At 43.2% G+C, this 11838-nt stretch overlaps 1 protein-coding gene and 1 long non-coding RNA gene across 2 annotated transcripts; one reads left to right on the forward strand and one right to left on the reverse strand.

Moving 5' to 3' along the window:
• Positions 1 to 553: 553 nt before the first annotated feature.
• Positions 554 to 1799, forward strand: LOC308609972 (speedy protein E4A-like; the record flags this gene model as incomplete). The annotated part of the gene is made up of 2 exons (XM_081259241.1): positions 554 to 1378; positions 1539 to 1799. The coding sequence occupies exons 1-2, from the start codon at positions 1196 to 1198 to the stop codon at positions 1797 to 1799; spliced, it is 444 nt and encodes a 147-aa protein (XP_081115367.1). The 5' UTR covers positions 554 to 1195.
• Positions 1800 to 2981: 1182 nt separating this feature from the next.
• Positions 2982 to 9030, reverse strand: LOC308609971. The gene is made up of 2 exons (XR_014014381.1): positions 8125 to 9030; positions 2982 to 3647 (listed from the first exon to the last, which is right to left on the reverse strand). It is a non-coding gene; the product is annotated as an uncharacterized lncRNA (long non-coding RNA).
• Between the last annotated feature and the right edge of the window lie 2808 nt (positions 9031 to 11838).

Here is an 11838-nt window from a genome sequence, read left to right on the forward strand (position 1 = left end):
GAGACGTTTCCGGTTCGAATTCTCCGGTCTCAGGTCTTCCGACATCAGCACCAAGTGTGATTATCTTCCGTTTCTGCATTCCCACGACAAATGCCACAATCGGGGCCCGTATCACATAGCGCGGATTTGGTGTCAAATGCTCCCCACTGATGTTTCTTCCAAGTCTCCCAAGCCAGTTGGCTCTATTTGCCTGAACATCCTTCCAAAACACAGGTCTGACCGCTTCACACAATTTCATTGGCTAATGACATGCCAAATCAAGGCCAGAGTTCTGCGTTGGGATTTAACTCTCTCTGCAATCTCCAGCACACCGTCCTGATACTTTACTCCTGTGTTTCACTGCTCCTTCCAAATACCCTGCCCTCTAAGTTTCTATTGAGCTTTCTATCCAGGTATCTTTGCCATACATTTATCTGAAGAAAACGACCCTATCCTTAAAGTGGGTTCAAACACCAAAACCTTCACGATGCCCGATCTCCCTAACTTCTGAATCCCAGAGGCACTTTAGTTCAAATTGTATTATAATGTGATGCTTTGCATTATAGTCATTTCTTATCTCCCCCTTTCCCCTTCCCCGGTCCCACTAGACTAGACACCACGTGGAAGGCAGGTCTCGTCAAAATGTCAATGCATTCCCAAAACACTCAGCACAATTCTTTTCATTGGGCAAATGTTTGTTATTGTGAGACTTCTAGGTAATCAGTATTGCATTTGGCCATGAGATAAAATGTTCATTCATTCATTCATTCATTCATCTAACAAACCTTATAAAGTACACCCTACATGCTGGGGAATATGAGGTGGTGGGAACAGAGATTCACAAAAGGCTGTTGAATTCATGCATCAATATGAACCAAGCCCTAAATGTGTCATTTGCTAGGAGAGGGATGAATGCAGAAACAGATCAGATCAGCTCCTGCCCTCAGGAACTGTACATGTACCTACAACATAGGAAGAGAGGTGTGTGCACATAAAACAAGTTGAAGGGAACGGGGGGTTTGGATCGTGTCCTCATCATCAAGGTGTGAGAGGCACCCTTCTGAAGGTCCTGCCTGGCAGTGGCTCCTTGATGACTGGGCAGCTCCCGGTGACGCTGGGCAGGGCTGGGTGGGTCGTGTGAGGATGCTCAGCCTGCCTCTTTTCTGGGAAGCTGATCTCAAGTGGAGGCCCTTCCTGTCCTGATGACAGCGACCTGATGTCTTTCCCCAGCTATGTGGCCAGCGACATGGAAGAGAACAACCAGGCCCCCAAGCAGGCCATCGTTTCGTTCCTCTATGGAAAGAACAGCTCCCAGCATGCCTTGTTCCACAAACTGCGTTCCCAGTTCATCCGTTCCATGGGCTGGAAGACATGGGTCACTCGGGAAGAGTGCGAGCAGGTGGGTGGGCTGTGGCGGTCTCGGGGAGGGGGAGGGACGGAGAGGAGGTGGGGATCATGGGGGACTCGGTTTGGGACTTGGGGACAGACGAGAAAGAACCGGAGGCGGGGCAATGGGAGGCAGCGGCATCCTCATTGCCAGGGGCTGTTTGTCTTTCCAGATCCAGGCTTTTGATCCAGAGCTCTGGGTGTGGGGAAGAGATCGCGCCCTCTTGCCCCAGAGGCCCCAGGACCACGCAGGCCTGAGGTCATCGGCCTGCGCAAAGGTAGGTCTGCGTGCGCAAAGGTGCAGGTGGAATGACGTGTTGTCTACTGAGGAAATCGGAGGAATCCCACTGCTGGACCCACATCACCTCTCACGCTGTGAAGGGGGCCAGCCAGGCACACAGCCACGTGCCGACTCTGCGCCAGCCACGGACTGACAGCCACACACAGACACCAGCACCGCGAGGCCCGTGGGCACCAGACCTCGGGGAAACCAGTTTGTCCCAGACGCATGGGTCTCACTGAAGTTATTTCACCCAAAGCAATTGGGTCCAAATAACAGCTTTGACGAGATGGTGATTCTTTTCCATATACTGTGTTTCCAGTTTCTCTTTTTCATTCATTTTTGGCCTTACATCCCTCAGGGTTATGGGTTCTAGCATTTATCTACAACAAAGTAAATGTCCACAAACAGGATATTAGATAGAACAGCCCACACGTTCAATAAGAAAAGATGAATTATGACTAGCTTTATATTCATCCAAATTTACTTTCAAATTGCCTATGGCCAGATCACCTGTGACTCTTTATTCCCCCTGACTCACCACTTCTGGACCAATGATTCCTCTAGTACAATTCACCTTTTCCCCCTCACGTTTATGGTCAAGGGGGTTTATCACAACGACTGAAGGTTAAGGAATGCCATCTTCAGCATGGCTTATTACAATTGACACATTAGAGTTCTAGATGTGAGCAGAGGATTGAGCAAACATTTGGTTTAAATCTTGCAAGCTAGCTGTCTTAGTCCATTCAACCTGCCCTACTACAGACCGCGTCGCTTAGAAACAACACAGCACGGTCTCTTTTACAAGGGCAATAATCTCATTCATGAGGGCTCTACCCCATGACCTAATAACCTCCCAAAGACCCCACCTCCTAAGACCAGCACCCTAGGGGTTAAGATTTTAAGATTTCAACATAAGAATTTTGGGGGACACAAACATTCAGCACATAACACTAACCAAGTTTAGGGCTGAGTATTATTTAAACATTAGGATCCAGGGACTTCCCTGTTGGCACAGTGGTTAAGAAACCGCCTGCCAATGCAGGGCACACAGGTTTGAGCGCTGGTCTGGGAAGACCCCACATGCCGCGGAGCAACTAAGCCCGTGCGCCACAACTACTGCGCCTGCGCTCTAGAGCCCACGAGCCACAACTACTGAGCCTGCGTTCTAGAGCCCGCAAGTCGCAACTACTCAGCCTGTGCGCCTAGAGCCCGTGCTCCGCAACAAGAGAAGCCGTCAGGAGAAGCAACGGAGAGTAGTCCTCGCTCACCACAACTAGAGAAAGCCCACACACAGCAACAGAGACCCAATGCAGCCAAAAATAAAAGAAAGAAAATAAGTAAATAAATGAAAACTTAATAATAACATAGACATTAGGATGCAGGGTTAGGGTTAGGGATCCGGCCTCAGGTCTCCTGGTCCACGATGTTGACTTGTCAGTGATGTCTGTAGTGTGCTTCCAAGTTCAGAATTTAAGTGGTGCCAAAGGACCAAGGTGAGTTAAGACTAAAGCAGCATTCTCCAAATGCCAGCTCCCTGAGCAGAATCACCTGGAGTCTGGGCTATAAAGCAGATTACTGGGCCTGACCTTGGGTGTATTCAGTAGTTTTTGGAGTCAGGGTCACCAAAGTCCAAGAATCACACTTGAAAACAATGAATGGTTCAGGACTGGGGTTCAGAATGGAGAATTTGAGATAAAACTCCAATCATAAATGAGTCTCAGTTCTGGTTAGAATTGACTAAGAATGTGAAAACCTTTATATCTGGACAGTTGCCACTTTGAAATCTGACATCCTTGCTCCTTCTCTTACTTCCAGATCACAGAGCCCAGGAGAGATGAGGATGTTCAACAAGAGGTCAATCCAGACACTGACGACAGCCGTGAAGAAGGAAGGGAGAAGCCTCTTGTGCAGATCATCGAGAAGAAGCCAGCATCTTCTAGAATGAGCGGAGGCCAGTTTTCGTGTTATACTCCTAGGAGCGGGGCGTGCTTCTAGGAGTCTGTGGCAGGACAATAAGAAAACAGGGTTTATTCAGATTCCACCCTTTTGGAAGGCACCACCTCAATTTTCAGATCATTTCATTTCCATCTCCCCTGAGACGAACATTGGAGGTCCCATTTTTTATACACTTGTTTGCCCCAGTCTAGAAGCATTTGAAGGTGGAGTGTAGCGGCTCAGAATAGGAGGGAACAACATTAAAATATATAATTAGAAAAAAATATATATATATATAATTACAGCCACAGGGTCATGACTCATGACTTAAGTTTCACTGGCTTATTTTGAAAATGTCACCTATAAAATTATTGTATTTTTATATTTTATATTTATATATTTATTTTAAATAGTTTTGAAATAGTCTTCATTTTGAAACATCTTATTACTACAAACTTTTGTGATGAGAACTGTAGCTGTTGTATATTTACACATATATACAATTTTACTCACATTTTCAAGAGAGATTGTTGATTTTATCTATTACATAATATTTCCATTCTACTTATAGCATAGTGGGTATTTCCTCCCAATTCTTGTAAGCATAAATTTGTATTTTTTTAGTTCTCATTATTGAATTGTGGGAATTCAGTCCTAATTTTTTAACTTGCCTCAGCATGTTTGTATGTTATTTTAGATTGTTCAAGAGTACCGTGCGATGCAGCTTTTGGGGAACTACAATAAAGATGAAAGTCTTCTCACAGTCAGGATGTGTGTGGTCATTACCAGTCGGCTTCGCCTCTTTGCTGTCCAACGAGGTGTTGCTTAATGGCGTTGTGATTATCCAACCACATTTCTTAACTCTGAAAAATAGTCCTCAATTATTTTTCATGTAGAGAAAACTACAGAAGATGAGGCAGGTCTTGCATCATTCAGGACTCCAATACTGAGAGACAACTTTTGGGTAAAAGGAAAGATAGCTTTATTGAGGAAGCCGGCAGTCCAGAAGAGAGGTGGACTCATGTCCCGAAGAACCAACTCTCCCCTCCTGAAGTTTTGCTTGAGGACTATACAGGGAAAAGAGAAAGGGGCTACATGTTGAAGAGAGGGTTACAGGGTGCGTGATCAGCTCACGGTCATTCTTCTGATTGGTCAGTGGTGAGGTAACGGGGACTCAACATCATCAGCCTTCTGGTTCCAACTGGTCTGGGGTCTACGTGCTTGTGGGCAACATGCAGTTAACTTCTTCCACCTGCTGGGGGTTTCAGTCTCTGCCAAACAGCTCCAAGGACGTGGCTCAGAATATTACCCAATAGCCCTTGAGGAGGAACTAAAGGTCCTTGACTTTGTTTAACAGCCAAGAGATGATTATTTTGTCTTGGCTGTTTCTTCGGCCTCGCCACGCAGCTTGCAGGATCTTAGTTCCCTGATCAGGGATCGAAAACAGGCCTCTAGCAGTGGAAGCGCAGAATCCTAACCGCTGAAGTGCCAGGGAGTTCCTGACAGTAGACTTTAAAAAAAAAAAAAAAACAGACCAAAAGGAACACAGTTTTAAGGAAGCTTAACTTTCTCAGAAATGCAGAAATTTTGTTGTGCATTTATTTTCTTTCTTTTTTTCCCCCAATACATTTATTTATATATTTATTTATTTTTGTCTGCGTTGGGTCTTCGTTGTTGCACGTGGGCTTTCTCTAGTTGCAGTGGAGCGGGGGCGACTCTTCATTGCGGTGTGTCGGCGTCTCCATGCGGTGGCTTCTCTTCTTCCGGAGCATGGGATCTAGGCACATCGATTCCAGTAGTTGTGGCTCACGGGCTCTAGAGGTTTTTTATGTTTTGCAAGTATTCATCAAATGTTTATTGCTTGAATGAATGACAAATAATTTCTTCCAACAATCTTCAAACTGCTTAACACTATGACAATATTTAGCGTTTCAAATTTCACATGACCTTAGTCTTTCCGTGCTCTAGTTTCTAAAAGCACGTGGGATCTTCCCGGACCAGGGCTTGAACCAGTGTGCCCTGCACTGGCGGGCGGATTCTTCACCAAGGAGCCACCAGGGAAGTCCCTGTGCATTTATTTTCAAAAAAATAATAAGGCCGGATGAATTCAGAACTAGGTGCAGAAACCTCTTCCAGTGAGATACAGAATCTCTGCTGTTTAGGCAGATTTAGAGAACAACTTTTCCAACCACTTATTAAAGAGACCAATACTCCATGAAAAAAATTTATCATTTGTACAGAGAGAAAACCAAACTCCAGCTTTGCATCAATATAATATTTGCTACTAAGAGAACCATAAGCTCTTTTTTGAAAATCTCTGGAATAAACATCAAAACTGAGCTGCCTTCGGCTCAGACAAATAAAATTCCCTTTCTACCCGTCTCCTACAACTTTCTATACTCATTCAGGTTGTGTCCTTCACTATCCTCTTTCTGGTGCTGGAACAATCAGTCATTTTACTTTAGGACCAAACTATTTTTGTTCCTGTTAATAAACAAAACTACATCGCATTATCTTGCATACAAAGTTGTACCTCTCGGTTGCTGGAACCAAGGAGGACCATGCAGGGCCCTTCCATGTCCCCTGCCTCTTGTTTGTAAAATAGCTGCAGTCTCCCAGGCCTCCCCTGAGTCACCAAAGAACAGGTTCAAGCAGTTACTGATTAGGACAACAGCAGTCACAGAATCTTTACTTCCTCCCGAAGGACGTAAGTAACAGTGTCAGACACACACTCCTAACTTGTTTTGCAGATACTAAAACCACTACAAGAGGAGAAAGCTAACTGTATGATGACCAGACTGGAGCTATGACACAAGCTGCTCCATCTTGAGCAGACCTGAACCAATGGCTTACACAATTCCAGGAACTGGCCTCAAGGAAATGGGAACAAACCAACACTGGAATTGAAGATTAACTGTGCCTGAAACAATCAACATGACACTGACCACACCGCTGCATGACCAATTTCAAGAGGATGGTCAGAGCTGACTGTGCTACTCTGCATGGAGCCCCCACCGGCACAGCCCAGAGACTTCCCGTCTTTTCCCTATCAACCCCTTTTCCCTCTCATTGGCAACTGGGAGATGGTATTGGGGACACTAGCCCACCATCTTCCCAGGTTGCCAGCTTCCTGAATAAAGCATCTTTCTTCTTCCACCAACCCTTGTCTCTGGAACACTGACTTCTGAGCGATGAGCAGCTGAACCTGAGTTCTGTTCCAGCCGATAACATCACTATGGGTCAAGTCTCATTCATAGTATATTAATACTAACTTTGAACCAAAGTTACTTCCATTTCACAAAGAAAACTAGGAGTGAATGATTGACAACTGCCCATCACACATCAGCATTTCAGGCTAGCAGAGCTCATGAACACACATAACACAACTTTACACAGCCACAAACATCCCTTACACAACTTATTCAAGTGGCAGAGACAAACACATTCATTAACACACCCACAGACAGAGCCTCTAGGTAACAAGTAAACATATGCAGCAAGAGCATATAACTTGAGATTATGCTTAGTAATCAATGCCTCAGGTTTCTGTCTTGCTTACAAATGACCTCGGTATCCAATGATTATCCAGTAAGTAGCACAACTTAGTACCAGTTCAAGGGTTTACGTAAACTGAAGATCTGGGAATTTATCGACAAGCTAACACAGTAGAAAACATAGTTACTGTTGAAAGAAAGTTTGTCAGAATAAAAACTAAATGTGGTTAAACACAAACTTACATTTTTCATAACCTTAAACATTAAGTAGAAGTAATATGAGCTTAGTTGATGGGCACACCTATATAAATTTAGGAAGAACACACCCAAGTAGAATTGTTTTAAATGTATGCCTAATACTGATAAATAAGATACGAATAACTTTTTATTAAACCAAAAATATTAAACTAGCTTCATGTGTCAAAGATTTACCTAAATTATGTAAACTTGAAGTCTTTAAATTTCTGAGTTGATTTTTTTTTTTGGCTGCACCGAGGGGCTTGCTGGATCTTAGGTTCCTGACCAGGGACTGAACCTGGACCCTGGCAGTGAAAGCACCGAGTCCTAACCACTGGACCGCTGGGGAATTCCCTGACTTGATTTCAATAAGAATATTTTTCTAGCACATTTAAAGTATTAGAAGTTCTAATTCCTTTCTCTCTGAGAATTTTAGGGATATATAATTTTTATAAGCACATTTGTATCTTTGTAAGCCAATCAGGACAGAAACCCTTTAATTTAACAGACTCTACAATCTACTTTAATAGATCCAGAAGTAGGAAAACATTACATATTCGCACTGTCAGAGGTAAAGACCTTTTTGAATTATAGACACACAGACATACAGAGAAATGGAACTTTTACCTGCAGCTTTAAGTCTTAGACTTGGGTCAGGAATAAACACTCACCAGTCTAGATACTAAAGAGCCATTCTCATCCCATTGGGCAAGAGATTCTTAATTGATTTGAGCTTGTCAAAGTAGACAAATAGACAAACAGAAAAGACTAAGAAAAGACTAACAAACTAGATGCTCTGTTACCTCTCACCTAACTGAGATCAGTTCTGTAGAAACTTAATCCCTTTAGAGACCATCAAGTCTTCAAACGACAGAGCCAAACTCAGAACCACTGCTGCCACCAATGGGGAACCACTTAGCTGGAATCTGAGAACAAAGGAGAAACACAAAAGTAATAGAAGGGGAAACTAAAGAAACAGAAAGTGAGCCAAGTTCAAAGGCTGCTTGGGTTCACCCCTGGGAGAGGAGACAAGATGTACCTGGGCTTCACTGGCTCATGAAATACACCACTTGTTGCTGGGCTTTTACGGCTTTATTTACGTAGAACTGATATACAAAATCTAGCCCATGTTTAATGTATATAACTTGATGAGTTTGGACATATGCACACACCTGTGATACCATCACCACCATCACGATAATATACTCATCACTTCCAAAAGATTCCTTCTATCCCTCTGTGTGTGTGTATGTGTGTTAGAAAGACGTAACACAGCACCAGGTACATGAAAAGGTGCTCAACGTCACTAATCATCTGGGAAATGCAAATCAAAATCATCATGAGATACTACCTCACATCTCTTAGAATGCCTACAATTTTTTATTTTTTTTTAAAGATAAGAGTTGTCAAGGTGGTAGAGAAATCGTAACCCTTGCATATTGTACGCAGGAATGTAACATTGTGCAGGCACTGTGGAAAACAGTATGTAGTTTTCTCAAAATCTTTTAAATAAAATTTCCATATGATCCAGCAATCCCACTTCTGGGTGTACAGGCCCAGCTCAGAGACACTGCAGCTTCAGTTCCAGAACACTGCAATGAAGCCAATACCGCCATAAAGCGAGTCACATGAAATTTCTGGTGTACCCGTGCATGAAAAGCTTCTGTTTACACTATACTGTAGTCTGTTAAGTGTGTGACAGCCTTGTGTCTAAACAAACAATGTACATACATTTATTGAAATATACTTTGGGGAAGAGAAATATAGATCAATGGAACAGGATAGAAAGCCCAGAGATAAGCCCACGCACATATGGTCACCTTAGCTTTGATGAAGGAGGCAAGAATATACAATGGAGAAAAAACAGCCTCTTCAATAAGTGGCGCTGGGAAAACTGGACAGCTACCTGTAAAAGAATGAAATGAGAACACTACTAACACCATAACACAAAAATAAACTCAAAATGGATTGAAGACCTAAAGGTAAGGCCAGACACTGTCTAACTCATAGAGGAAAACACAGGCAGAACACTCTATGACATAAATCACAGCAAGATCCTTTTTGACCCACCTCCTAGAGAAATGGAAATAAAAACAAAAATAAACAAATGGGACCTATTCAAACTTAAAAGCTTTTCCACAGGAAAGGAAACCATAAATAAGACAAAAAAACAACTCTCAGAGTGGGAGAAAATAGTTGTAAATGAAGCAACTGACAAAGGATTAATCTCCAAAATATACAAGCAGCTCACACAGCTCAATATCAAAAAAACAAACAACTCAATCCAAAAGTGGACACAAGACCTAAATGGACATTTCTCCAAAGAAGATATAAGATTGCCAACAAACACATGAAAGGATGCTCAATGACACTAACCATTAGAGAAAGGCAAATCACAACTACGGTGAGGTATCAGCACACACCACTCAGCATGGCCATCACCAAAAAATCTACAAACAATAAATGCTGGAGAGGGTGTGGAGAAAAGGGAACCCTCCCCCTGCACTGTTGGTGGGAATGTACATTGATACAGCCACTACGGAGAACAGTATGGAGGTTCCTTAAAAAACTGAAAATAGGGCTTCCCTGGTGGTACAGTGTTTAACAATCCTCCTCCCAATGCATGGGACATGGGTTCAAGTCCTGGTCCGGGAAGATCCCACATGCCGCAGGGCAACTAAGCCCGTGTGCCACAACTACTGAGTCTACACTCTAGAGCCCGCGAGACACACCCACTGAGCCCGCATGCCACAACTACTGAAGCCCGCATGCCTAGAGCCCGCGCTCCACAACAAGAGAAGCCACCGCAATGAGAAGCCCGCGCACCACAACACTGAAGCACCTGCTCGCTGCAATTAGAGAAAGCCCGCGTACAGCAACAAAGACCCAACACAGCCAAAAATAATGAATAGATAAAAATACATAAATTTATACAAAAAAAACCCAACTAACAATAGAACTACCATATGATCCAGCAATGCCACTCCTGGGCATATACGCTGAGAAGTCCATAATTCAAAAAGAGACACGTACCACAATGTTCACTGCAGCACTATTTACAATAGCCAGGACATGGAAGCAACTTAAGCGTCCACTGACAGATGAATGGATAAGGAAGATGGGGCACATATATACCATGGAATTTGACTGAGCCATAAAAACAAACGAAATTGAACTATTTGTAGTGAGGTGGATGGACCTAGAGTCTGTGAAACAGAGTGAAGTAACTCAGAAAGAGATAAACAAATACCGTATGCTAACACATATTTATGGAATCCAAAGGAAAAAAAGTGGTTCTGATGAACCTAGTGGCAGGACAGGAATAAAGATGCAGACGTAGAGAATGCACTTGAGGACACAGGGAGGGGGAAGGGTAAGCTGGGACGAAGCGAGATGGAAACCAAAGGAAAAAAAAAGTGGTTCTGATGAACCTAGTGGCAGGACAGGAATAAAGACGCAGACATAGAGAATTCACTTGAGGACACGGGGAGGGGGAAGGGTAAGCTGGGACGAAGCGAGACAGTGGCATGGACACGTGTACACTACCAAATGTAAAACCGATAGCTAGTGGGAAGCAGCCGCATAGCACAGGGAGATCAGCTCAGTGCTTTGTGTCCACCTAGAGGGGTGGGAAAGGGAGGGTGGGAGGGAGACGCAAGATGGAGGGGATATGGGGATATAGGTATACATACAACTGATTCACTTTGTTATACAGCAGAAAGTAACACAACGCTGTAAAGCAATTATACTCCAATAAAGATGTTAAAAAACATACTTTAGGGACTTCCCTGGTGGTCCAGTGGTTAAGAATCCGCCTTCCTACAGGGGGCGCAGGTTTGATCCCTGGTCGGGGAACTGAGATCCCACGTGATGTGGTGTGCAGCACAGCCGAAACAAAAAGAAAATTAAAAATACTTTACTGCTAAAAAATGCTAACCATCATCTGAGCCTTCGGCGAGTAGTAACCTTTTTGCTGATGGAGGGTTTGAAATAGTGTGAGAATTACTAAAATATGACCCAAAGACAAGAAGTGAGCAACTACTGTTGGAAATACAGTGCCAACAGACTTGCTCAACAAAGAGTTGCTGCAAACCTTCAATTTGTGAAAAACACAAGATCCGGGAAGCACAATAACTATAATAGAATATAATGTAATAGAATATAATACAATATAATATAGCCTGTATATTCAAAGAAAAGGAAATCAATATCTAGAAGAGATACATGCACCTCTATAGTCATTACAGCATTATTCACCAGAGCCAAGGTAGGAAAAAAATGCAAATTTTCATCCACAGAGAAATGGATAAAGAAAATGGGGTATATACATAGGATATTATTCAGACTTTCCTATTAGAAGGAAATCCTACCAGTTGTGACAACGGGGATATAAACAGAACACATTATGATAGGTGAAATAAGTCAGTCACAGAAGGACAAAACTGTGTGTTTCCACTTACATGAGGTGAGGTATCTAAAAGAGTCACCCATAAATTGTCAGGGGTTGGGGAGGAGAGAATGGGG

Source organism: Mesoplodon bidens, assembly GCF_964165515.1.
Source record: "Mesoplodon bidens genome assembly, contig: HAP1_SCAFFOLD_1521, whole genome shotgun sequence".
Lineage (NCBI taxonomy): Eukaryota > Metazoa > Chordata > Mammalia > Artiodactyla > Ziphiidae > Mesoplodon > Mesoplodon bidens.